Source organism: Colletotrichum paranaense, assembly GCF_030867605.1.
Source record: "Colletotrichum paranaense strain IMI 384185 chromosome Unknown Scaffold_8.1, whole genome shotgun sequence".
In the NCBI taxonomy this organism is placed as follows: Eukaryota; Fungi; Ascomycota; class Sordariomycetes; order Glomerellales; family Glomerellaceae; genus Colletotrichum; species Colletotrichum paranaense.
In genome coordinates this window covers 2,624,209-2,649,668 of record NW_026848966.1, presented here as the reverse complement: position 1 = coordinate 2,649,668, position 25,460 = coordinate 2,624,209, and the positions used below count along the sequence as shown (strand labels likewise).

The following is a 25,460-nucleotide window of genomic DNA, read 5'->3' as shown; positions in this document are numbered from 1 at the left end:
TCAGCCTCTCTCTGCAAATTCGAGTTACATCATCAAGTGGGACATGTGGGAAAGGTCTGAGTTGCTCAAAGTAGTCAGTGCAATCAGCGAAACAATGGCTTATCTTCGTCTGGTAGGACCAGAGCAACAAAGTCATTCAACAACGGACTCGCGTCTCAAGAGCGCAAAGCTGGAATGACAAACCGTTGAAGACACGGTCTTTGTAGTCATGTCAACGTGTTTGGCTGTCCATTGTACACAAATGCCAAATTTGTGGTGGCATCTTTGACCTAGGTGAAAGACGAATGGCCCGGCAGAAAACACAATGTCGTGCCTTTCTTTGATCATCAACATATTTCGATGCCTTCCAATCGTGATTTGGACTATATGTTCGAGGAGAGTCCTCGTGGAGAGAAAAGTTTCGTTTTGCAGACCGTAGACCTTCTTCACTTCAAATCAAACATTCTTATCGTACAGTATCACTATACCTTTGTGTCATTTACCTCTGTCGAATACTCTCACACAACACCCAGCATATATCACAATACCTTTGCCAGTATGGGTTTGCGTAGTACCATTGTGTCCAAGCTGGTCTCTGGGCACAACGGCAACACCAAGATCAATTTTAACAATGGCGCAGACGAGCACTTCACCCGGCTCATGAACTCGGCTTTAGAAGAGCGACACATCCTGCCCAGGTGGACTTACGACGAGCCTGAGGTTGACGCCACAATTCTTGAAGTCAACTTTGCTCAACCATGTAAGAGAACCAGATCAACCTGGCCCAGCGACTACCACTTTCAGTCTATCCATCCACGCCGCCCATCCGTCACACCAAATGTAGCGGTACACACTGACTTGGCCAACCTGGCTAGAAGATTCGACATCCCCATCAACGCCCTGCACAACTTCATGCGCTTCCCGCCTGTCCGCGCCATTGTTCGTACCCTCCTCATCGAACTAGAGCACCCTGACGCGCAATCCTCGCCGCAGCTAGACGAAGTCGCGATCCTAGACAGAGTAGACGACATCGTCTCCAACACGGATCCTTCAGACCGACGTATGTACCTCAACCAGGTCACGAGCCCGGGCCCGCAGTTCGCAGATAGAGCCCTGATCCTCTGCCTCGTCAAACTCTGCGCCCAATTCGAGGGCTGGAATCGCTGGGCGTTTGGGTCCCGCCGCTCGACGATCCAGGTCTTCATGGGCGTCGTAGGCCTCTTTTGCAACGCGTGGGTGAAGGCGCCGACTGTTGATGCCTCGTGGTCGCGGGCTGGTGCCTCTTCTCTGCCTTCCTTTCTCTCGTCTAAGCGCTTCGGTGTATGTGAGTCTGAGACTCCATCTCCGCAGAGTAGACTCACTCCCGAGATCTGGTTCGATTGGTCCCTCCTCTTCGACCCCTGGCTCAGACAAACTAACGCGATCCAGCTGCTGAATCCAGAACCTATATCCGTACCGCTGTCGCCCTTCCCAGACTGCCACACGAGACACGAAGCTATAGTCGTGACGGACATCACCCAGCCGGAACCCGAAAAGCAGGGCCGGGTCGTGGTAAAGTACCACGACATCACGAAGCCCGACGAGGAGCGCTGGGCGTTCCGCTCGATTCTGGACTCGCGGTGGTCCGGGTCCGGTAAGACGCCGCGGACGGGGCTGCAGTATCTCGTCGAGTGGGAGTACGCTGAGCCGACGTGGCAGCCGGCGAGGGATCTGCAAGGCTGCGATTCGTGGGTGTTGCAGTTTCATCGGGAGAATCCTGGCAGGGCTGGGCCTGTGGCCAGGTTGAGGCGGGCTTTGTGAATGTGAAAGGAGTGTATTGGTTGATGGGCGGATGTTGGGTCGTGAGGTTGGTACCCTTAACGTCACCTCATTGTTGCATTTCTGGCATTGGATAGTGTTCGGCGTTCAGAGCAAGTGAGTAATGTGCCACATTAAGGGGCGTTCGAAGAGACTGTGGACCCCGGAATTCTCGGGTCGAGATCGCTTTCATATATTCTTGATACCCTACGTTGCTTACCTATTCTCCCGTCTCATTTTGCTTCTCTTTTGAGGCTTTATGTCTCATTACCGTGACACTTGCGACTGAAACCAATACTCCAATTGCTTCTGAGCGTACGTTTCACACGCTCGTCAGAACGCGATGGTATACTTGGACATACTTCTAACCTTTGGAGACAAATCTATGCATACATTGTACTTCTTGCTTCTTGCTTCGGAAGAGTATTTACATACTCCCCCCCTGCCAAACCCTCATTTCTTGTATCTCTTGACGGTTACATTAGATGATCCTTGACTTAGCGTCTGAATCTACCGCATCCTCTACATACGCATTCAAGTTTCTAGTCCTAGACTGCTTTCCTTCATCCTCATTAGACGAGACCAGGAGAACCTCGTGTCGTAAGTTCGACGGGGTTCGTACCATTGTAGAACCACTTTTCCCACTCCTCTTGCGGTGAACTTTGGGGTTCTCTTCTTGTTGATATGATGGGATCTTTCCTTTCCCCTTTTTAGAATACCCTCCTTCGTTGGCCCCGGACATCCCGTAAGTTTCTAGGGCCTGCGCGCTTCGCCATGTGATTTTTCCAGAAGCTGTGCTTTCTTCGATGGTATCTGGCCCCCGCTCTCGGTGCTCGAGCTGTCTCTGAGGACCACGGCTCGTGGTTTCTTTTGATTCCATGGAGAGCGTCGAGCTGCTCTGACGAGATCGGAGACGGGGCCTGCGCCAATGTTGATGCTCGTGTATTTCCCCAAAATCGTGAGGTCGGTGCTTGTTGGGCCTGAATGGGATGCTGTAGTATCGGGTTAAGGAGTCAGCGTCGATGTCACGTCCTGCAGTGTCCGGCGAAAGCTGTTCGACTGTGTACCCCGAGCTGTGGTCCCGAATATTGCGATCTTGGTCAATCCTTCTTGAGGAGAAGTCGGTACACCCACCGTGTATTGGGGAAATGATGCACGGGGGCTCATGATGCAGGCAGTATTGGGCCATCTTCAGAAGTGTTCTTGTTGATGAAGGTAGTTTCTTGAGTGAGTTGGCTATTGGCGTCATGCGGTAATTTGGGTAGGACCGCCTACACTATGCTCGACAAGACTAAGGATCCTCATTACTATTCACTCTTAGCCTTACGTTGATAGTGCAAAGGTAAAGCAGGCTGTTCTTCCTCTGATATCTGAACATTGTCAAGGGAGCGGCAGAAAGAGGGCCTGGCCAAGGACGCTGTTCGCGGTTGGGGCCGTGCCTGAGCACTCGGGCTAGTCGAACATCATGTATAAGTACACACTCGTAGGAACTCACTAAACGAATCCTTCTTTGAACAATGAAAATGGTTCGACTACTGGGACTGGGCATTGGATATAGAACTTAGAAGGTTAGACAGCCTTTCCCCCCAACTTTCGAACTGGCGGCGGCGACAACAGGAAGTTGGCTGACCAGCTGGTTCTCCCGTAATTTATCAACCAAATAAATTCTCTGTTGAGCAATCTTACGACCCGCCGAGACTTCGCTCTGGGATAGGGAGGGAGCGCGGGGTTCCCTGAATTGCGATGAAGCTGATAGAGAAAAAGAACATTCCTCATGACCACGTTCCGCTCGCTATGATTAGGATCGCAGAAGTAAGTACTAGGCGTACGATGCGGCTGCTGTTGATGAGCAAAATCTCAGTAGAGTGAATTGCCTGCCCAACAAATACGTCACCAACTTTGGCAATCGTCACTAGTTCAAAGAGCTCCATCTCTGCTACACGCTTCGCTCATCTTGATCGCGGCAGAGTGCCGATGATGGTGCTGTGTTTGCGTAGACTCCGTAAGTTCCCATGCAGAGCTCCTAAGACATCGTAGACGCGGGCGGTGACATAAGAGGTGTCTTGCCTACTAATGATCGGATCTCATTCGGGCTTGAGACACTCAGTGACTCTGCAACTACTCCTAGCTCGTATTTTTTGGAAACACACTTGGGTGATGCTATTGTGGACAAGCAGGGGATCTCACAGTCAAGGCAACAAATAGATGAACGCGACTTCCACTGCGCAACAATCACTCATAGACTGGCTGTACTTCATAACTCTAGTGGATGCTATAGGGATACAGAAGGTACAAATGATAGCTATTATTATGTTGCCTCACAAGCTCCCGGAAGACTAATCCAGACCTCACAAAAGTTTCCAATGTACCATTATTGTTTTCTCCTCGATGAAAAGCTCAGGTGGCTTCTTAGTGCACTATGAGCGGTAAAGCGACCTCATCCGGACTCTGAGAGAGTCCTGGTCTTCAGTACTTTGCACGATCTTCGAGTGTGTCCTTCGTACCATCATGGGAGATGCTGTAAACCTTCATGTCGTCTTCCGTCGGTACCCAATTCTTAGGGGCTCGATAGTGTTCCCGCGGTTTCCCGTTGGAGGTCGTGTATGGCGCCGACGTCTCGAGGTCCTTCCCCCCTTCATTTTCCATCTGCGGCTCGTCTGCTCTTTTCAATAGCTGGTTACGGCACCGTGTTGAGCAAGTGAGAAATTTCGCACCCGTCCACGGGCGTGCTTTTCCGCAGACTAGGCACTTCATTGTCGTTGTTTCTAGTCCGATCTGACTAAGCTGAGGGGCGCGCATTAGTTCTCTCGGAGTGGGATCATCCTCAGCCAAATGGGCCTGTCCGTCGCAACGAGATGGATCACGACCGTCTTGCCTGTCGTTAGACGTATGACTGTCGGTTTCGCCGTTGTTGTGTTGACTCATTTTCAGATAGGTTTCAAGGTGCTTGGCACTGATTTGCTTGTTTTCTGAACCGTGTTGGCGATTGACAACGTTTCTTTCGGTGCAGTGTTTGATGAAAATACGTGGATATCTCCTATGCTGTGTGACCGACACGTCTTTTGATATTGGGTTTATATGTACTTAGCTCAGGTGAATTAGATCAGAAATTTAGAGACAAAAGTATCTGTTCATTCTTTGATACTTGAATACAGCTAAAGGGCGAAAGGCAGCTGTTCGTCTTTGACGTCTGAACAGCAGCAGGCTCGCGAGACAGCAAATAAACCATGCCAGACCGTCAGTCTTCCTGATGATGTAGAAGTAGACAGCGGAAAAAACGTAGCTTTCCAGGTACTTGGAATTACATGTCGTTTCTCTGAGAGAACCTTACCGCTGCCGGCTTGAGGTCACTCCCATGGATTCGTGATACCCGCGATGCGCAATCCCACATCGTGGACTTGTCTTGACAGTTCTCGTCGACCACCTTACTTTCCTGACCGTGGCACTTGCTGATGATATATAGATGACGGCTTACCCTCTACGAGTTTGAGCGGACTCGCCGAATGCCCGCGACATCGGAGAAATGCTACATGGAAATAATGACCGTAGTTAGGCTACGGGCGAAAGCGCGACTTGGGCCCTAGAGCCTCAATCGGTTCCTGGTAAGGTGCTTATGAAAAGCAGAGGAGCGGATGGCTGTGGTCACCATCTTGCACTGAGGCATTACCAAAACATGGACTCGTATTCTAACTGAAACTTTTGCCAGTGAGGATAACTTGCTGCACATCCAACAAACAACGCCAATGACTGAATTGAAACTATAATGGCATAGAGCCCATCCAACAACACGAACTCGACGCCTCGCTCTACAAGCCTCATAACAATACCCATAGCTTCAATATCTCGATTCTAGTTCATTCTCGGTGAGGAACTCGGATGATTTGTTATCGATGTAACCTGGAAAGACCCCATGAAGAGCTATTTGATGGCCTCGATCCCCGGGCGTCTTTACGGCCTCACGGCATCTTCGCCATAGATTTTCCGGGTTCCGGCTTCAAGCTTACGGAGTTCCGTCCTTGTACAACCTCTGGGTTTGCCTTCCGGCCAGTTTGAATACGGGTCATGCTACTCTTCAACTGGGGAATGTCTTCTATTGCGTACGTCCAGCTCGCCCTGGTTGAGTGGTTCGACTCGATGGGCCTGTCGATTGGGAGGGGTTGAACGATGATGGTCGTTTCCCTGGCTGGACGAAGCATTGCCCCATATTCTGGTAACTTTCTTGTCGAGATTAAGATGTCTTCTCACGCAAGGCGATGGGATTGAGGATGACTTTTGCACAGCGTCTGGGAAAAGTTCTACACATGTAAGCATGCTATGCAACCAAGATTTATTTATCGATCGGCTTCATGTATATTGGAGTTCAGTTCGTAGATCAATGTTACTGTCTGTCCTTTGATGTTGAACAAAGTGATGAGAGTGGGAAAGACAGCTTTTCGTTCTTTGACGCATGAACAGGGCCAAACGGCAAACAAACTGTGTCAGACCGCCCAATGTCTTGTAGCACCTGAAGAATTGCGTGTTTGATACTGGGTCCTGTAAGATACATCAGCCTGGCATGGATAGTGGTTTCAAATTTACACACGGCGATGGATTTCATCGAGTTCTGTGATGAATAAAAGAGTAGTATAATTACACTTGATATTCGTTTTCGCCATAAACTTCCTGTGTCAATGATAGTTACGAAGTACTAGCTAAGCTTATACTTGAATCACACCATTGAAGAAAGCTGTGATTACCTGCTAATCCTTACGGCTATTAACTCTTCACTCTCTAACTTACAGCATGAAGGATCTAGGCCAGGCTGATGTGTTTGAGCGTATAGGACCCATCGCTAATCAGCAATTCCATCAGCAATTCACAGGAAGGACCGACCGCGAAATATCATCGTTATTTCATCAGCAACACGAGTTGTCAATGTTTTGTTATTGTATTGTGCTCGATGAGAAGCCTAGTTGACTCCCCGTTGATCTATTCCCAGGAGTCTTGTTACTCTATTCAGAACTCCGAGAAGGCTCTGAGCCCCGGTAATTCATATCATCTTCCAGCTCGTCTTCTATGAGATTGTCTGATGTTGGCTTTAGGGCATCAGATGCAAGCTCCGCTTCGATCAGGAGTCTCGTCGTATCTCTGTTTGAACTGTATTGAAACTTTTGCTGTTTCCCCTCACTGCGCGGGTCCCGTCTTCCCATGAAATGAACGCCTGGGCAACTGTCTCTTACATGGCAGATGTCTCTGGTACCGAGTATGAGACCGTCAACTGTAGGGACTGGTCCCTTGTCGTAATCTGTTGGGACATCTTTGCCTTTAGGATGGATGGGTTGTACCAATTCCTCACCTTTCCGGTACAAAGACCAGTGATATTTCTCATGGCAATGAATTGGATTATCGCACGTTGTCTCCGTTTCCTTCAGTGGAGTTGTCTTGACTGGTGCCTTGTAGCCTGGCGGTCTGGGTTCGGGATGGATTGGGTACACCAATGTATCGCCTTTCCAGTATAAATACCAGTGGAACTTGTTTTCGCACTTCTCTTCCTCATTCTCTTTCTTGCTGGATGACGCAAGCATATTGCACTCAGGTCTGTCATCATTCCGTTCATTCATTTCTCTGGTGACACCTGGATTGATCGAAATTCAGATGTAAGGTACGTTCTCCAAGTGTGAGGACGATTGAAGACAAACTCTTGCGCAATGTTTGATGAAACTATCATCCAAGACCGCAAGACTTCCATTTATCATGTTTATATAGTACAGATTTGCATTGGTCTCTCAAAAAGAGCCAAACGCCGCTATTCGTTCTTTGATACCTGAACATGGTGGATGGAGTGTGACAAGAACTTGGTTGTTCTTTGACGCGTAAATCACAATGGGACCAATTAAATATAGCCTCGCTACAAAGGGGGGCGGCTACCAGGCTGGCCCCTAATTAACAAGACGGCGAGCGAGGGCAATCGAACTGTGCCGAACTATTGGACGTCTCACTATGCCAGCAAATGATATGGAAAGAAAACGAAGCTTATCATAACTTGAAATTAATTGTCATATATCATTCTATGTACAGCATTAAGGTAACAGTCTATGCTTTCCCAAATCCCAAAACAAGGTCTATCAATGTTTAGAACGCCCACTGTCTGCACCAATTTTGCATCAACTCAGGTGTCACGGCCTGCATCTCCTTCATCGTCTTGCTGCTCTTTGTCGTGCGCTCCATTGAGAATTCGACACCCTGTCCCTCGCCCATAGCCAAACCCTGGTAGAAGTCAAGCAACTTGATGCCGGGGTTCTTGTCAACGTCATCTGTGGTCGCCGTGCTGTTCTCCAACAGCTCAACCCACTCCTTGAAGGATACCAACTTCTTGATGACACCGTCACCGTAGAACTCCCTGACGGCCTCAGCCAGCGTCTCCCAGGGTACAGTGCGCGGGTTTACGCCGTGGAAGTAGCCGTTGATCTTCTCCAATGACACGGGGGCAGCAATACCAGAAACCTCTAGGATGAGGTTCGCGATACCTTCAATGGGTGTCCAGTTGACGGTCGCCATGGCGCCGAGGTCACGCGGCAGTGCACCGAGGTACTTCGAGCTAGCGATGATGGTAGGGAGCCACTCCTGGCGGTTCCATACACCGTCCTTGGACTGCGGGCCAGCGACCTGTCCGACACGGACGACAGCGGCGGGCACGCCCGAAACCTGCGTCGCCTCATCGAGGATGAGAGAGCTGACCATCTTAGAGCGACCGTAGCCGGTGCTCGGCAGGGACAAATCCATCAGCTTCTTCTCCGGCACGGGGCCGGGGCCCTGCCAGGTATCAACGGTGCCGATAGAGCTCACGAAGACGATGGGCACGTTCTTGGCAGCGCGGAGGGAGAAGTCGACCCAGTGACGGACGCCACGGATGTGCGGCTCAAAGGTCTCGACTGAGATGTTGAAGTTGACGGGCCAGGCATTGTGGATGATGCGGTCTGCCTCCTTCAGGAGACGGTCGTAGACTTCCGGCTCAAGGCCGAGATTGCTCTTGGACATGTCGACGCAGAGGAATTCTGCCTTCTTCCAGGTGGTGGCGAGGCCGCGCTCGGCGGACATCTTGACCTGGCGCTTCCCGCTGTCATCGCTGCGATTGAGGCAGACGACCTTCGATACGGCGGGGTTGTGTTCCATGAAGTCGAGGAGGTAGGAGCCCAGGGCGCCGGTGGTGCCGGTGACGAGGACGGTCTGACCCTTATCGTTTGGCGCGGGCTTGGAGCCAGCACTGCTTTTGGGGAGGTCGCGGGTGTACTTTTGCAGCTGTGCCTCCATGGCGTGGATATCATGGTTTTCACTGTCGCCGTTGCTGTCTGAAGAGGTGTTCTTACTGACGCGGTCCATGAGGTAGGCAGCCAGCTGGCGAGGGGTGGGATGGGCGTAGATAACGCGAGTTGCGATGGCATCGGCAGTGATGTTTGCGCCGGCGGCCTCGAGGCCCTTGCGGAGGAGACGGGAGGCGTTGATAACCTGCATGGAGTCGATGCCAGCGCTGAAGAAGTCCGAGTCGGCGGAGAGGGCGCGGCTGCCGAGGGTCTGCTGGAAGAGCTTCTCGATGGAGTCGATCATTCCTTGCTGGGAGGAGACGTCAATGTTGACGGACAGGGAGTCGGCGCCGTCCTCAGCCTTGCTATACCACGCGTCAAGCTCGTCCTTGTAGAGCTTGAGGGCCATAGGTCGCTGGATGGTGCCCTTGCCGGCACGGGGGAAGGGCTTCTCTGGGTTGGTGACGCCGATGAAGGCGCGGCCGATCTGGCCGTGAGCGACGGTCTCCTTGTTCGCCTTGACGACCAAAGGCCAGACGTCGTCGATGAATTGCTGGATATCATCCTCGGAAGTCAAGGGTTCGGTGGGTTCGAGGATGAGGAAGGGCTGGAAGCGCATGGCGCCGGCGACGACGGCGCCCTTGACTCTCGCGTGACCGGTGACGATCTCCTCAATGGTGACAGGATTGAGCTTCTCGCCGTTTGAGAAGACAATGATGTTGTCGGAGCGGCCGTAGTACATCCAGTGGTTGGGCAGCGTCGGGTGCTTCCGGTACAAGTCCTTTGTGTTGTACTCGTTGACATCGGGGAAGGTGTAGAAGATGCCCTGGAGGGGGTCCGCCTTGTCCTTGCGAACAATGACCTGCTCGTATATGTCCTCGTCCTCACCGCTGGCTTGACGCCAGTCAACGCCAAGTCTGTCCGAGTCGACGATGAACCACTGCCACAGCTCGAGGTTCTTCTGGAAGTAGTATGGTAAGGGGGCCGCCTCAGTAAAGGCGATGACGCTCGAGACGGGGACGCCCTCCTTGACGAGCTTGTCGCCAGCGCCGCGGGCAAGGTTGCCACCACCGAAGTTGACGCGCTTGAACTTCTGGAGCGCCGCGATTCCCTCGGGCATATGGGCCATCTCTTCGAGGATGGCGGGAGGCAGGATCACGTTGTCGATCTTAGCGTACTGGGCAGCGTCGATAACGGTCTGCGGCGTCAGGGGCCGGTCCGTGAAGCCCAGCGCGACGGGCCTTCCCCAGTAGATCGTGGCGAAGGTTGACATGTAGCAGCCGGCGGCGTGGAAGAGGGGCATTGGCAGGAAGAGGCGGGTACCGTGCATGATGGATTTTACGCAGTTCTCGGAGCCCATGAAACCGGGGACGTTGTGGAAAGCGTCGGCGACAGACATCATGCCGACACGGGCGACGATGGGCTTTGGCAGACCTGTGCTGCCGCTCGTGTGCAGGACGACGACGGGGTCATTTTCTGCCTCTTCGTAGGTCTTGTTGTAGGGGAAATGGGGCACCTCGTCGTCCGAGAGCCATGCGTCTGCCGAGCTGACCATAATGGCGTCCATGGGGCGCTCTTCCAGCAGGGGCTGGATGACATCCTTGAAGGACGAGTCGAAGCAGATGATGTGGCAGTCTGTCTTCTCGAACAGGTTCATCTGGCCTTCGAAGGAGTTTCTTGGGGAGATGAGGAGGGCCTTGTATCCTGCCTTGATACAGGCGATCATAATAATCATATAGCGGGCATCGTTGGGGCCGATGTAGGTGAGGGTTGGGAAGCTTCCAGGTTCGGGCTTGCCGCGCTTGTCGATGATTCTCTGGGCTATCCGGTTCACCGCGTTGGCGATCTGCTTGTAGGAGATGGGCTTCCAGCCATCTTGGGGGTTGGAGGAGCGGGGGACGGAGATGAACTCTCTGTTGGGTTCTGACTTTGCGACCTCGTCGAGGACCTGGGGAATCAAGCGCTTTCCGTACTGGGGCTGTGCCATGCTGAAATAGTGTAATACTAATTTGTCAAAAGTGAGATACTAAGTTGGTATCGTATGGTAGTGTTTCGAGGGTTGAAAGTATCAAATGGTATAAGCTGTATTGTGTTGCAGTTGTAGATGATAGTCAAAAGGCTTGTGAGAGTGGGATATGTGTGAGTGTGTGGTCTCGGAACCCAAGTTCACGGGGCCAAGCCAGAGTGTTTATATATTCAGAAGAGAGAAAGCTCTGCTCCATTCTCTTCTGGGCCAAGGTAGCAAAACATACTTTTGGGTCCAGTATAGTTCTGGCCCCTAGCCATGCATCGGCATTTTCTCATGATGCTCAAGTCCGCACACCTACTCAGCGAAGAAGGACATAGCTCGGCGAAGGAGTTGAGATGAAGACGTCATGTCCACATGGCAGCAGTTCCACCGTGCTGCAACAAGGCCCGGGACCGTTATCGGCCGGTCGGCGCTCAAAGGTGTACCGGCGCCGCGAGTGGAGCAACGCTGAAGTTGGGAGGAGGGACAAGGAGGGAAGAAAAGGCTTGTTTCGAGTTCGTTTGTTGCCCGTTGCTGAACTAAGCCGGGTCGCTAACGTAGGAAGATCGGTCGTCCTCTAGGGGCGAGCCGCGAGCTAGTGTAAGGTGTCACCGGTGTGTGCGGTCTTTGCCCACATTGTGTGCTTGTCTTTCCTCGCAAACTGCCAGAAACAGGTTCCGGTTTCTAGCGGGGCACGTACGGGCAGTGTGGGGCGAAGCGGACGGAGGAGTTGAGGACGGAATTCGGCCGTCAAAAGGGGCATAGAGGGGGGCGAACGGGGGCGGTGAATCTCCTGCGCTTCATCCATGGACCATGGGCCATGGGTATTCTCGCTCGAGTCCGAACTACAGTTTGCGACTACGAAACCGTACTTCGGGTGGCATTCACGGCATGTTGAAGACCTACTTGATGGGTCCTCCTTGCTTCACACTCGTGGGTCCTCCGTATGAGAGTATAGTCATGTACGGAAAGATATTAAGAGAGCAGGTAGATCTCTTGACTGACTTCAGTCTCATAGGCGCGGGCTCGCCGTTGACGAACTGGGCAGCAAACCGGCGAGTTTTGGGTCTGCCTGGCTGGTCTCAGTCTGGCACCCCCTGACAACCCGGATATGCCTCACAATGACAGGACTGCGTCTGCAAGATTGCAAGAGTGCCTCAACATTGCAGACGCTACCGTACGCGTGTGTGGGGTGGAACGAAGTCAAGCTTTGATGCTAGGACGGGCCGTGATATCCGCTTTTCTCCTTCGGAGGGCTCGGAGAGACATTGGTTTGTGAGAAGTGCGAATGTGGGAACTCGATCCAATGGCTGTGAGTTGTATCCATAGCCGAATCAGGGCCCGATCTGTTCGTATCTCTTGAGTTTCTCAAGCTTCTACTGGCCTGCTCGTTTGGCCTAGGCATCTCCACAGCTTGTTCGAATCTGAAGGAGAGTGGCGCCGCAGTCTGCAGTCTGCAATCTGCAGAACAAGGGGGGACGGAAAGACGGCTAGCCCGACCAGGATCAGTGATCTTCTGTGAGTATGACTGAGCAAAGCTTGAAAAAAGCGTAGGATCGCACTGGAACGGAACATTTGAGGCGCGGCGGCAGGGCGGGCGGGAAGCGGTCGGCATTTGGCGGCGCACGGGACAGATTAGATTGCAGATCTCCTCCCTTTTACCTGGGGCCGCTGCACTAACTTCTCTCCATCTTTACTGGCTCAAAGTAGTCGTGATTTGTGGTTGTGTCAGTGTGTCTGGTGGACTGGGACGAAGAGGATCATCAGAGTTGGGGCCGGGGGGCGGAGCTTGGCTTCGAGTGGCGCATACGTCAGCAGCCCATGACCTCACATCTCACTCACACAAACTCACTTTTCGCTGTGACTTTCACTTGTCCCTTCTCACTCTCACTTTCACTGTCACAACACCCACACAAATTGGGTGAAGGATTTTTAAACCCCCGCAAATCTCTTCGACAGAAGCTTCCAATTCGTCTTCTAGTCTGAACTTGGCAAAAGACCCTTACTACGCACTACATCAAATAAGGTAGCACTCACATGCTACTCTGTTACGCTGATCACTGATCGAGAGACACAGACACGGACCGGACATCGGCATATTCACTTCATAGCGCCGAGAATCCTTCAATTCCTTCCGCATGCTACACGGGGATATCGCACTCGTCTCGTGCCGTCTCGGCTTATTTGACTATGTGAGCAGTATACTCTGAATCTTCACTTGAGTAGAGACTCGTAAGACTCATGAGACTCGGGCGCATCTCTCGGCCGGAAAGAGACTTGAACCATTCATAACTTCACATAGCTACCCTAGCCACACACTAGACTCATCCCATCTCATCATCTTGCGTCGTACTCCTCCCTCCCGTGCTATCTGTCATCAACTGCACCTCTGGTCTTAACTCCACCCTCGTTCTCGCATAGGGCGACCACTCATACTACGTAGGCACTCATCCGGGAATTGCAGCCAAGACCCATCACTAACTCCGGGTGAAACAGCACCTTAAAACGGACGGCCGCATAAAAGGTCCTCGTCGCCTGTCGCGCTCTGGCCCTTCCGTCCCTGGTTTGCTGAACTAACTGGCTCCCTGGGAAAGGTCCGGTTGGTGGCTTCATCTACTCCGTAGACTTTTCTATATGCATTCGATGCATGGAAACAGCAGAGACCCCTGGCAAGGCCCCATGTGAAGATCTCTCCTCTTCGAAAAACCGCCTATATCCCACGACCGACGTATCGATGAAGAACTTGCTCTATTGTTGAGCTTTGGCACGACGCGTGTGTGCCCACATATCCACAAAAGATCTTGCCATGTTGTTCAGGCAGTTCTCGAGGCATCGATTCGGAAGACTCGCAATATCAAACAATACCTCAAGTAGGCAAAATAAGTAGCTAACTCCGACTGCTCACGCTGTCGTAATCACTCCTCAAAATAAGAGACCGTGCCTCCCACGCCGCAAACAGCATCTCTGTAGGAACAGGAGCAAAGATGATGATGCCAACAATCTGCCCAAACCCCCAGTCGTCCCCAGCATACTCACTTCCCATGTTGCTCGCCGCCGCCGCCTGAATGCTCCTCAGACGGAAGACGCACCACAGAAGCACGCAACCCAAGAAAAGCGGGACGAACAGCAGCAGAGCCTGGACCAGACTCTGACTCGCCCACGCCCGCTCGACGAACCGTCGTGTCCGTGAAAGAGTGACGGTTCGCTGGCGCTCCTTGCCAATGTACCGATCCTGCGTCTGCAGCCTGCGGACGCCAAGCTCCATAGCATGCCACAACATGAATAAGAAGATGAGTAACGAGGCCATCATCTCGCATACGGCGAGGGCCCAGTGCTCGCTGATGGTGAATTTGGTGACCTCGCCGAAGCACATGTTCTGGATTCTCTCCCACTCTTCATCCGTGACGTATGTTTTCCCATTGCCGCCTTTGCCCTCGCCAACGCGGAGCGGTGCCCAGTTGTGAATGCACTGCGAGAGGAACGGGTAGAAAAACAAGACGCAAACGAGGGCGAAGAGCATCAGACTAAAGTCCCGTCGTCTCTGGTCTTGCCGCATTTTCCTATTTTGTCGCGCCTGTCTATCGCTCTCCGGGTGGAATAGTTCCAGGGGTAACAGGGCGACTGGGTACAGCAGCGGCAGGATGCAGACCACGGAGACCGCAAGGGCGATTTGAGCTTCGTTGGCGCCGAAGCCGGCTGTGGATATACCGAAATCCTTATTGACGAGCATAACTATCGCTGCGAGTTCAATGGCGATGGCAAAGTAGATTGCAAACTCGAAGAAGGCGTCAAAGCCGGCTTTGAGGACGACTTGGAAGAACTCTGCTCTTGGGCCATATCTCTGTCGAATCATTATTACAAGGGAAGCCAGAACGAAGCCTAGGGCCAATTCGACGGCATAACCGATGGAAACCTGTCGTCCGTCATGAATCAGTACTGTTGAAAAGCAAACGGTGTGAGATAAGTGAAGCGTACTTACCCCTATTCCCGAAATGTCGGGATTGGCATCGCCCCAGATGGCACCGCATATCTCTTCTTTGCATCGATCAAGTTCGGTGATGTTGAAGCTTGTCGTCGATTCAAGCTGATCAATGTAGAGATTGAAGTCGTTGAGGTCTTTTAAGCTGGCGCACCGTTCAGTCATGTTGGCCATGAGCTCTTCTGTGTAATCTTCTTGAGGAGAGAACTATACAAACGCAGTGATCAAGGGAAGAGCTTTGGGAACTATGCGTTGTAGACAAAATTTGAGAAAGTCGACGAGCGAGCATATAAGATAGAGGGCAAGGAGAGTGATGTCCCGAAAAGGAAGAAGGAAGTACCATTGTCTCCCAAATCATTGCCAAGACCTCATTTAAGCTGCTTTAGAACTCACGTATAGGCAGCCTCTTCAGATTGCAGACGAGAAGCTAGTAGAAAATGTTCAATGCGCCTCATGTCTGAGTGCTAAACAAGCCACTCAGCCTGGTCAAGCAGGCAATCTTGGAGAAATCGTTATTTTCTTGTGTCTTTCCCGCCGAAAGCATGTCGTTAGGCGTTCCTGGCAGACTTCGTCGCGAACTGATCATTCCAATCGTAAGGCTGCCAGATGAGCATGAGGTAGCACAGTCTCATCCATGAATGTTCCTACTCAATTTGAAGACTCAGGTGCCTCTAAGTAGTGGGTAGCGATGCTTTTTAAACAGATAAAAGACTCTTTAAATGCTCACGGGCAGAGTTCAAATTCTCGACTACGCGGTTGCTTTGCAGATGCACTTCAGGATTTCCAAAGCAGATGAACTTTACACACACTTCTGTACTCCCCTCTCGATTCCACGATGATCATTCTTTTCTTGACTGGCCTCTTCTTCGCCTGGTTCGCCTGTGCTGCTCAGGTACCTCGTCTTGTGACAGTAAATATCAACAAGGCAAACATGACAATGACTGCCACCGCGATTCAATCCGGCGCTATTCTCGGCAGGCAATTACGAGACCCGAACATCTGCGGCTATGTTGCGAGTAAGTAGATATTATACAATTGGATGTTTGGGGTCACGCTGCTGACTTTCATTCAGACAAGCCACTCGCATGCCCAAACAACGGCTCTTGCAGGACCGACAAAGACGGCTTCATCGGATGCTGCGATGAGAAAGGCCAGAGCTGTTCAATCTACACTATATGCTTTCCTGGGCCGCAGAAGCCCACACCAGCGAACTCAGGTACTTTGATATGGTGAGTTGCTACATCCACTTCTTATGAATATGTAAAGGCCAATGTGATGCACAGAGCTCTTCTAATATGATCTCTATAGCACGGGAACAGACAGTTTCTGCGCAACACTCACCTGGCCTGGAGGCAAGCAGACGGCCTTCTCTTGTGCCACATCACCGACGACGGCGCAACTAGACCCCACACGGACATCAACACGCACTCAGGGAACCTCACGGACAACCTCTAGTCTATTGCCTTCGACGGAGGCGTCCTTTACTGCGTCTTTCACTTCCTCTGCTGTCAGCCATACCTCACGGCCAACCGGCGCTCCGTCGACACTCTCTTCGCTGATCACTACTATCTTCCCACCCACCAAGACTTCAGGTACATCTCCAGATAGTCCTCCGACCACTGATTTTACAACCGAAACATCTCCTCCGTCATACAGCCCACCTCCAGAAGCAACCCCGTCTACATCGGACAAGCCGCCAGCACCGCCACCCGGAAGCGGCATAATGCAAGGTAATACTACTTTCTACCAGCGTGCCTCGTATCAAAATGTGTACTGACAGCCCAAGATCTTACAAATGAGCAGCGGGTAGGTGTAAGCGTCGGCTGCGGATGTGTCGGTCTCCTCTTCGTCGTTAGTGTTATGTAAGTGCCTTTTCTCAAACAACCTTCGTACAAACAGCGGTGGTCCATATTTCTCTAACAATAGACTTAGATGCTGTACTTGTGGACCGTGGAAAGGGAGAAGTACACCAAGTCCGCCAATGACGGCGTCTAAATACTCGGGGATGGGGCAACTGGTGCATCCTGGTGGGACACCATTGCATACAAGCTCTAGGGAGGTATTGCAAAGACAAGATTATACGTCTCTAGATACTTCGTATCAAGGAGGACATGATGGAAGCAGACATGAGGTGCCTGCGCCTGTAATACCAAGTCACTAGATCAAGAAACAAGCTGCTTCAGATGGTCCCAGGGCTGTTGCCACACTTTTAGTGTTGTAAGTTACACATCTACCTCATTCATAGTACATCTCTGTATTCAGAGAAGGGACTTCCGCAACAAACTCTCCAACCTCTCGATATCCTCCTGCTTCGTCGTCTGACTCGTCATCACATAGAGTACATTTCCAAGAACTCTGCTATGGACGTTCCATCTTCCACCCTCGGCGCCATGCTCCCCTTGAAGCAGGGCACTTTGAAGGTTCGCGGCCGCATTGCTCGAGTACCCAGCACCCTCACTATCCTGTAAATGAATAGCAAGAACAGAACCCAGGGCCCATACACCATCTACCCGATCAGCCTGCTTCGAAACCCAGTCAACAAAAGACTGGGACCAGACAGACCAGGCCTCAGCAGAGCTGCCAGAGTCTACCTGGGTAGCGCCTGCCGTCACTGAAGCTCCCCACCCGTTCGTCTTGGCCCAGTTCCACTCCCCGTCGCGGTCAATTCTCTGGAGCTCTCGCAGCGATTCGAGGGCAACTTGACATCCAACCGCATGCGCGGTATAGCTGTGACCATGGAGCAACGCGTCGCTCTTCTCGTCGCTCTCAAAGGCTCGGAAGATGCTGTCGGAAGCTGATGTGGTGCAAAGGGGTACCAGGCCGCCCGTGAGCAGCTTGGCGTTGCAAACGACGTCCGGGTCGACGCCGAGGAATGACGCGGCGGAGAAGCGGCCCAGACGGGTGAGACCTGTGAAAACTTCGTCAAAGACTACTGGGAGGCCGGTCCAGGTGTTCTCGTCTGCCGTTGAAGGAGACTGCGTTGCCGTTCCGAAGAACTCGGGGTGCTGTCGGACGACCTTGACGAAAGTGCTCTGGAAAAGAGGATCGCTGCGTTTGGAAATTAGTTAGCAAGAAGTGCTTGGTCATACAAAGCGTTGTCTGTACTCACGCCATAATCATGCCTCCCGCTCCAAGAATAACGGGCTCCATAACCAAAGCACCAAATTTGCGCCCCTGGTCCTGGAGACGACGCAAGACGCTAACGATGTACTCCTCGTACGCCTGCGCCTGTCCCGCCCTCTCCCTACCGTCGACATCAAACACCGCAGATAAGCTCTCAAACTCCTGCCCAGCACCCAGCTCCTCCTTTAGGACACCAGGAACCCGGACCTGCCACTTGCCGTCCTTGCACATGACGGAGGGGTACTCGAACCAGAACCCTTTGCCGTCATACCACTCCACCTTCTCGTTGAACACAGACGGCTCCGTAGAGTCCATCGCGCCCATGGTGTCGCCGTGGTAGCTGCCCCTGAGGCCCAGGATCTCGAGCTTGTCGCTGGCTTTCCAGCCGTAACGCACCCGCGCGGCGCGGAGGCCCATCTTGACGGCGACTTCCATGCCCGTGCTGCCGTTGTCCGAGTAGAAGACGCGGGAGAGGCGGGGATTCCGCAGGCCCTGAAGCAGCGTCTGGGCAAGGGCCAAGGCGGGCTCATGGACGGCGGAAGCGAACATTACGTGTCCGTAGCGGCCGGCGGCGTAGGAGGCTGCGAGGGTGAGTTTCGGGTTGGCGTGGCCTAGACCCTGCGTCCACCAGGATGAGGATCCGTCAAAGGATGGCTGCAGAAGGGCTTGGTCACCGGGTTGTTGTTGGCTCTGGGGGATGAGGGCTTGAAAGTTGTCGCCGTGGGCCGAGTCAATTGCCGTGATCTTGTCCGGTGTCAGGCCCTTGTGTTGTGTGAAGGGGTACCAAATGATATCATGCGCGTCGCGAGACATGGTTTCCAGACGGGCGATGCGGGCGAGGTGGCGGGCGTGTAAGTGGTCCAAGGTGTCTTTGATGGCTGTGCTAGACGACAATTCGGTGTAGTAACGAGACATTGCTGCTGCGTCCGCCTGCTCATCTTTGGCACGAGTGGGCGGCTGTTCTACAGCGGTGACGGGGATGCCGTGTCCGCGGCGGAAGTAGTCGGCCAAGTAGGTGTCGTTCTGGTAGTACCCATCTCGGAAGAGTAAAATGCTTTCGACATCATAGCCTCGGAGCTTGAGGGACTCAAAGGCCGAAATGGTTTGGGAGATACCGCCGAGTTTGGCGTCGCCGATGAAGATGACCGGAGCTCGGAGCGGGGCGTAGAGGTCGGCCTGCGGGGTGCCGGATGGAGCCGGGGAGTGGACACCACCGGCGGTTTCGATGAAGAGCCAGCCCGGCCCATCGACCGCTCGGCTGGATGAGTAATTGTAGATACCTTTTAGTACTTCATTGTCTGACGGGGTCGGCTTTCAGTGAATTGATTAGTATGGTGACAAAGAATGCGAAGATTGGTAGCTTACCTGGTCCGAGGCTGCAGCGGCCAGATGGGGACTTGCTGGAATCTCAAACTGAAACAGCGTTTTCCTCGCGATGCCAGGTGCAAACCTTGAGATATGACTGGGGAAGGGAAGCAGGATTAGCAAGGCCAAAGAGCGGAATTAAATCCGAAGGAGTTCGTGTTTCTGTTTTCTCTTGTGTTAGCTTATGAGTAAGAGATCATAACGATAGTGGAGTTGACGGCAGCGTACACCTATCGTCGGCTTCGGTGGCCGGACCCGTAGAAACGGGTTTCAAGAAAGCCGTCTTGTCCTGCGGCCAGAAGTTGCGGGCCGCGTTGCAAAGGGCCGAGGCGAAGACCGTCTTGCCGACATCGGTGTTGGCGCCATAGATCTGGTATGTCCTGAGCGAACGCCAGAGCAGAGCGCCGACGGGTGCCATTGAGGTCTTTTGGAGCTGGTTCAAGCTCCCATGTGGAATGAAAACTTCAAGAGCGAAGACAAAAGAGCAATTGGTTGGTTTCTTTGAAACGTAACTGGCTGTTTGCTCACTTGCTGTCAGAGCATGCACCCCCAAATAGAGACCCAACGAGTCACAATGCCTATTACTAACACCCCAGGTTTACAAGGGAGCTGGAAGAATGACCGAAGAGGACACAGAAGTTAGAACAGGCGGGGTAAAGTATCCGTAATACTACCGTACCTGTTCTAGCGCTGCGGGATTTGTTGTGCCGAGAAACTGGGGCCAAGCGGCTATCAAAGGCCAAAGTTGTTGAGCTTCTGTTGGTGTTAGTGTTATCCTTTTTTTTTTTTTTTTTTTTTCAACGGCGGGTTTTTTGAGCTTTACTCAACTGTGCCATCGGTGGCTCGGCGCGCGGCCAGGGGCGGGTTCGTCCTTGCATGGATCTTGCATCTCGCGTCGCTTTTCGGCTATGCGGGACTTTGAGAGAGATCTTCAGGGCCAGGGCCAGGGGTTTGAAATTCACTCGTTGAGAAGTCGTTTGTTTCTCTACGCCGTACGCCGGACCGCAGACAGCTCCATACTCCACGGTCCCAGTGCCGAGGTTTGATGTGGTTCCCTCCTTCAACTATTACTCCGTAGATACATCCAACGACTCTCATTGGAAAGTCTCTCGGCAAGTATCCGACAACCAAGCTCATCTCAACTATGCCGGCGAGCGACCGTCTGGACAAGGTCTATGCGGCGCTCCTGGCCCGCCGGGAGTCAAAGAGCCAGCTCCGGCGGCTGACCCTCGTTCCGGCCGGCAGCGCCGACTTTTCATCCAACGCCTACCTCTCTCTGTCGACCCACCCCGAAGTTCAGGCTCGGTACCTGTCCCGGATCAAGGCCCACCTCGAGCCGTCCACGTCACAGTCACCGTCCCCATCCCGGACGATTGATGCTGGAGCTGGCAGTGCCACTACTAAGCTTAATGGCAACGGCAATGGCAATGGCAAAAGCCAAACTCACGGAGCATCTCTCCTGGGCTCCGGTGGTTCACGCTTACTAGACGGCAACGTGTCTCTTGCAGAATCCCTCGAGAGAGACATTGCCGCCTTCCACCGCGGCCCGGCCGGCCTGCTCTTCAACTCGGGCTTTGACGCCAATGTCGGGCTCTTCAGCTGCGCCCCTCAACCGGGCGACATCATCGTCTATGACGAGCTCATCCATGCCAGTGTCCACGATGGCATGAAGCTGAGCCGAGCGGAGAAGAAGATTGCTTTTGCGCACAACACGGTAGATCCCGCCGAAGCCCAGCAGCAGTGGCCACAGACCTTGAGTGAGGTTTTGTCTAGGTTAACCGATGGCGAGGAAGGCCGTCTGGTACGCGAGGGACGGAAACGCGTCTTTATTGCTGTTGAGGGGATTTACAGCATGGATGGGGACGTGGCGCCGCTCAAGAAAGTGGTTGAGTGTGTTGAACGGCTGCTTCCCCGCGGCAACGGCCTGATTATTGTTGACGAGGCGCATTCGACGGGGCTTCTTGGATCAAGAGGGCGAGGGCTCGTTTGTCAGCTTGGTCTTGAGGATCGGGTGTGGGCTCGAGTACACACGTTCGGCAAGGCGATGAGTTGCTCAGGGGGTATGTTCAATATCTTACAGCCCGGGTTCTTCCTCTGCTTAAAGCTTACTCTGAAACAGCAATCATCTTATGCTCCCACATCACTCGGTTATACCTCATCAACTACGCCCGGAGTCTCATCTACACCACCGCCATGCCCTTCACGTCTCTGGCAAGTATCAAGACGGCGTACGACTTCATCGCAAACGGGCACTCTGAACCACTCCTTCGCCATCTCTGGTCCCTCATCAGCCAGACAAACGAACTTTTGCTAATGATGCTGGAACGTCACCGGCCTGATAGAAACCTGATGCACCTGGCACCTGGGAAGCCGAGATCGCCCATCATACCGCTCTTCACATCGGATCCTCGGGGCCTGGCACAGCACTGCCAGAGGCGAGGATTCATGCTGAGGCCGATTGTTGCGCCTACTGTCCCGGTGGGAAGCGAGCGTGTGAGGATCTGCCTCCATGCCGGAAACTCTGTCGATGAGGTGGAAGGTTTGGTATCTGCCATTGAGGGTTGGCTGGTTGCTCAACCGACGCATCAAGGGCAATTCTTTGACAATGCCCTGGTAGGACAACCTGGACCGCCAAAGTCGCGGCTTTAGAATACATTTGAGGGTCAGGCATAGATATCAGTGTCGAGTCAAAAGCACAGCTCTGGGCATTGAAAACTGTAACATTGATAATTTTCTCTCCAAGGACGGACATATCTCGACTTTGCTTCTGCAAGCTTAAGCCAAAAGGAACTGCCCGAGACATACCACCACCATAGCTGACAGCACTCCAGTGATTCCGTACCCCATGCTGGAAGCAGAACCAACCCGAGGAGGTGCACTAGGAGGAGTAGAGTTGGTCCCGTTTCTGCCTCCCATACCTCCTCTGCCTCCTCCCTTACCCCCGCCTCCTCCGGGCGTTGGCATTGTCTCGTTCTTGCGTCCCTTACCGCCGCCCTTGCCACCTCCTTCTCCTCCACCATGCTTCGGGGCATCAGGACTCGTGCCGTTCTTATGTCCCATGCCCTTCCCTTTGCCTTTGTCCTTACCACCACCTTTGCCGCCACCCTCTCCTCCGCCGTGCTTAGTGCCATTGCGTTTGTTCCCATGCTCTGACTCCATCTCCATCTGCTTGCCAGACATGGACTCGCCCATGTTCATACCGGCACCACTACCAGCAGCTGGAGCCTTGGCAGGCTGCCCAGCCGGCGGCGCCGTAGCTCCGGACACCTTTTGCAAATTCACAGACGCCTTCTGCGCATCCGACGCAGGCGTCTCGATGAAGGGAATCATGGGCGCCAACATGGCGCAGTTATTCTGCTGCGCGGCGGGCATGCCCTCCATCGTTCCCGTATTGTTCTGGAACAGCAGCCTCTGCTTCCCGTCGACGGTCCACGCCGCCCACACCGGCATACCCGCCTGGATCTTCGCGGCGTTGGGGTCGAGGCTGCGGACGAAGCTGGCCCAGTAGGCCTGCGTCAGTGGCACGATGGGCGCATTGGTAGTCGAGTAGCTCTTTGGCGGGGCGCCGTCCGTGTTGTTGGGACCAAAGACGCCGTTGAGCTCGACGGTGTGGTAGGCGCCGAAGCCCTGGGCCTCTTGCTCGTCGTCGAGGGGCCCATAGCGGTAGTTGAAAGTCGTGACACCGTCGCGGGCCATGGCGTCCTGGAAAATCTTGGTGATGCAGTGCGCTCTGTAGTCGCCGTGGGCGGTCGCGAGCTGGCGCCAGAGTTTCCCTGAGTTGGGAAAGACTGGCTGCGGCTTGTCGAGATAGGTTTCCTTGAGGAGGGCGAGGGAGGCGTTGCTAAGGGACTGCGTGGCCTGGTTGTTCATGTTCTTGAAGGCCTCCTCGACGGTATCGGTCTTTTGGGGCACGTTCTTGGTCCCCTCGTCGGTGCAGGTTCCCGCGATGGTGGGGACCTTGAGATATTTCCCCTCGGCGAAGTGTTGCAGCGTCGGCGCCTTGACGAGGTCGCCGTCGAGGTTGGGGTTGAACTGGCAGTCCTCCGTCTGCAGGGCCGTCGCGTTGAGGCCGCGGAGACAGGCGAGGGAGTCAGCTTGCTTGTTGCAGCCGGTGGCGTTAGTCAGGCAGTTGTACTGTTCCTGGCCTTGCTCGAAGGTGCGGACGGTAGCGACGGAGACGGATTCCATAATGGCTCCCTTGATCAGACCCGGGTCATTGTCACCAAAGGCCGCGAGAAGCATGGCTACTGAGGTTGCGCCGGCAGAGTCACCTACAGCTACCATCTGATCGGGATTTCCTCCGAACTTGAGAGGTCAGTCAGCAAAGGGGCGGTAGGAGAGAAGGTTGGAAGAAAGCTCACAGCAGCGGCATGTTGCTTCAGCCATTTCAGCCCTTGGATTTGGTCCTTGAGGCCGTTGTTCATACTCGCGCCAGCCTCCACCTCCTTGCTCTGCAAGAAACCATAGGGCCCTGTAGTGAATATTTAGCCCCTTCTCTGCGACTTCATGATGCGGTGCGACATGTATCATTGTTCAATCACATACCAACTCTGTAGTTCACCTGAACGACTAGCATGTTCCCGAACCTGGCCAGATCGCTGCCGTTGAAGTTGGCGTTGGAAAGAGACTGAAACCCGCCGCCTTGGATGAAGTACATGACTGGCAACTTGGACTCCGGTGTCGCGTTCGATGGCGCAAAGATGTTGACATAGAGACAGTCTTCGTCCGTCGTGAAGCGCTTGTTCGGCTTCATGGTGAAGTCGGAGGCACTTCGGGCTAGACATATCGGGCGGAACTGGCAGAATCGTTAGCAAATCAAAGCCGCTATCCCACACCTTGGAAAGACGTCTTTACATTCGAAGCATCGACAACATCAGTCGTGTTCGGGGGATCAACCGGTGCCGCGAACCGGAGCTGGCCCACCGGCGGCGCAGCAAACCGGACGCCCAGCCAGCGAGTCGCACCGCCCTGCTCCGCGACTCCTTGGAGTTTGGTGTAGCCGAGGTCTACAAGCGGGTCAACCGCCTGGACCTGGCCGATGATTGCGGCCGAGAGAAGAGAAACGAGGGGTTTGGTTAGGGAAGGCATTATTACAGAAGTGACAGACTTAGATTAAAATGATAATAGGAACAGACTAAACACAATCATCACCAATAACTAATCACAGCCAAGGAGAGAATTCGACCATCATCCGAAGAAAGAGACTGAGCGGTCTTGTCATCTGTTATAGGGTCATTGGGACTGAGCTTGAATTAGACCAGACCAGACTGACAGCCCCGAAACCGAAACAGACCGGAGTATTTTGTTGACTCGAGGGCCATCCTCTGCACCCGGCTTGCCAGCTTCGAGGGCTTTTGAAAGCTTCTCCGGACTGTCCGCAGGTTTGGAGTTTGGGTGCGGGGGTTTCAGAACCGGGTCTTTGAAGCGACCTTGTCGCGAATGTCGTGTTCCAGAACGACGAACTCTATTCGGAGGAAAGATTTCAAGATGGACATATGATCCCCAGGCAGGGTTCTCATTCTCCGTAGCCGAGGGCAGAAGAAAGCACCCCCCTTCACCATGGCAAGTCTAACAGCACCCTTTAAACTGCCGCGGTCATCCTCCGCGGCCGGGGTATCATCCGCACGTTTAGAGTTTTTCGTCGCAACAATACCCTGTTTCCCCTTTTCACGCCATTGCATCATCCATGCTGCTTAGATGCATACTCTTTAGGATGACAAGATTCATAAGATGAACGCTCCTTGGCAGACGGTTTCAGTGGGATCGAATAAGACGAGATGCTTTTCTCTCATCATGTCAGCCACTCTTGACTCTGCATGTTCTCCTAGACCGCTTTAGGAAACGTCGTATCATTTGCCTTGCCGACTGCCTGGTAAGTTATACATGAATCCATGACACCGCAATCTTCTATCCACATAGGTTGCAATTG

At 53.3% G+C, this 25,460-nt stretch overlaps 10 protein-coding genes across 10 annotated transcripts; 3 read left to right on the top strand and 7 right to left on the bottom strand.

The window, feature by feature from the left end:
* Window positions 1-537: 537 nt before the first annotated feature.
* Window positions 538-1,779, top strand: CPAR01_10694 (uncharacterized protein; the record flags this gene model as incomplete). Its single annotated transcript, XM_060494954.1, has 1 exon — window positions 538-1,779. One exon carries the CDS (start codon window positions 538-540, stop codon window positions 1,777-1,779), a length of 1,242 nt encoding a protein of 413 aa, XP_060347136.1.
* Window positions 1,780-4,242: 2,463 nt separating this feature from the next.
* On the bottom strand, window positions 4,243-4,701 carry CPAR01_10693 (uncharacterized protein; the record flags this gene model as incomplete). The annotated part of the gene is made up of 1 exon (XM_060494953.1): window positions 4,243-4,701. One exon carries the CDS (start codon window positions 4,699-4,701, stop codon window positions 4,243-4,245), a length of 459 nt encoding a protein of 152 aa, XP_060347135.1.
* Window positions 4,702-6,767: 2,066 nt separating this feature from the next.
* Window positions 6,768-7,376, bottom strand: CPAR01_10692 (uncharacterized protein; the record flags this gene model as incomplete). Its single annotated transcript, XM_060494952.1, has 1 exon — window positions 6,768-7,376. The coding sequence occupies one exon, from the start codon at window positions 7,374-7,376 to the stop codon at window positions 6,768-6,770; it is 609 nt and encodes a 202-aa protein (XP_060347134.1).
* Window positions 7,377-7,887: 511 nt separating this feature from the next.
* Window positions 7,888-11,043, bottom strand: CPAR01_10691 (thioester reductase domain-containing protein; the record flags this gene model as incomplete). Its single annotated transcript, XM_060494951.1, has 1 exon — window positions 7,888-11,043. The coding sequence occupies one exon, from the start codon at window positions 11,041-11,043 to the stop codon at window positions 7,888-7,890; it is 3,156 nt and encodes a 1,051-aa protein (XP_060347133.1).
* A 1,389-nt stretch (window positions 11,044-12,432) lies between these two features.
* On the bottom strand, window positions 12,433-12,639 carry CPAR01_10690 (uncharacterized protein; the record flags this gene model as incomplete). The annotated part of the gene is made up of 1 exon (XM_060494950.1): window positions 12,433-12,639. The coding sequence occupies one exon, from the start codon at window positions 12,637-12,639 to the stop codon at window positions 12,433-12,435; it is 207 nt and encodes a 68-aa protein (XP_060347132.1).
* Window positions 12,640-13,951: 1,312 nt separating this feature from the next.
* On the bottom strand, window positions 13,952-15,208 carry CPAR01_10689 (uncharacterized protein; the record flags this gene model as incomplete). Its single annotated transcript, XM_060494949.1, has 2 exons — window positions 13,952-14,977; window positions 15,044-15,208. 2 exons carry the CDS (start codon window positions 15,206-15,208, stop codon window positions 13,952-13,954), a joined length of 1,191 nt encoding a protein of 396 aa, XP_060347131.1.
* A 670-nt stretch (window positions 15,209-15,878) lies between these two features.
* CPAR01_10688 (uncharacterized protein) lies at window positions 15,879-17,038 on the top strand (the record flags this gene model as incomplete). Its single annotated transcript, XM_060494948.1, has 5 exons — window positions 15,879-16,059; window positions 16,116-16,272; window positions 16,352-16,773; window positions 16,830-16,849; window positions 16,976-17,038. The coding sequence occupies 5 exons, from the start codon at window positions 15,879-15,881 to the stop codon at window positions 17,036-17,038; spliced, it is 843 nt and encodes a 280-aa protein (XP_060347130.1).
* A 263-nt stretch (window positions 17,039-17,301) lies between these two features.
* Window positions 17,302-19,949, bottom strand: CPAR01_10687 (onanonoxo-7-onima-8-eninoihtemlysoneda; the record flags this gene model as incomplete). The annotated part of the gene is made up of 4 exons (XM_060494947.1): window positions 17,302-18,091; window positions 18,153-19,477; window positions 19,532-19,628; window positions 19,762-19,949. The coding sequence occupies 4 exons, from the start codon at window positions 19,947-19,949 to the stop codon at window positions 17,302-17,304; spliced, it is 2,400 nt and encodes a 799-aa protein (XP_060347129.1).
* A 726-nt stretch (window positions 19,950-20,675) lies between these two features.
* Window positions 20,676-22,180, top strand: CPAR01_10686 (aminotransferase class I and II; the record flags this gene model as incomplete). Its single annotated transcript, XM_060494946.1, has 2 exons — window positions 20,676-21,591; window positions 21,651-22,180. The coding sequence occupies 2 exons, from the start codon at window positions 20,676-20,678 to the stop codon at window positions 22,178-22,180; spliced, it is 1,446 nt and encodes a 481-aa protein (XP_060347128.1).
* A 126-nt stretch (window positions 22,181-22,306) lies between these two features.
* CPAR01_10685 (carboxylesterase) lies at window positions 22,307-24,619 on the bottom strand (the record flags this gene model as incomplete). Its single annotated transcript, XM_060494945.1, has 4 exons — window positions 22,307-23,836; window positions 23,893-24,002; window positions 24,077-24,326; window positions 24,386-24,619. The coding sequence occupies 4 exons, from the start codon at window positions 24,617-24,619 to the stop codon at window positions 22,307-22,309; spliced, it is 2,124 nt and encodes a 707-aa protein (XP_060347127.1).
* Window positions 24,620-25,460: the final 841 nt, after the last annotated feature.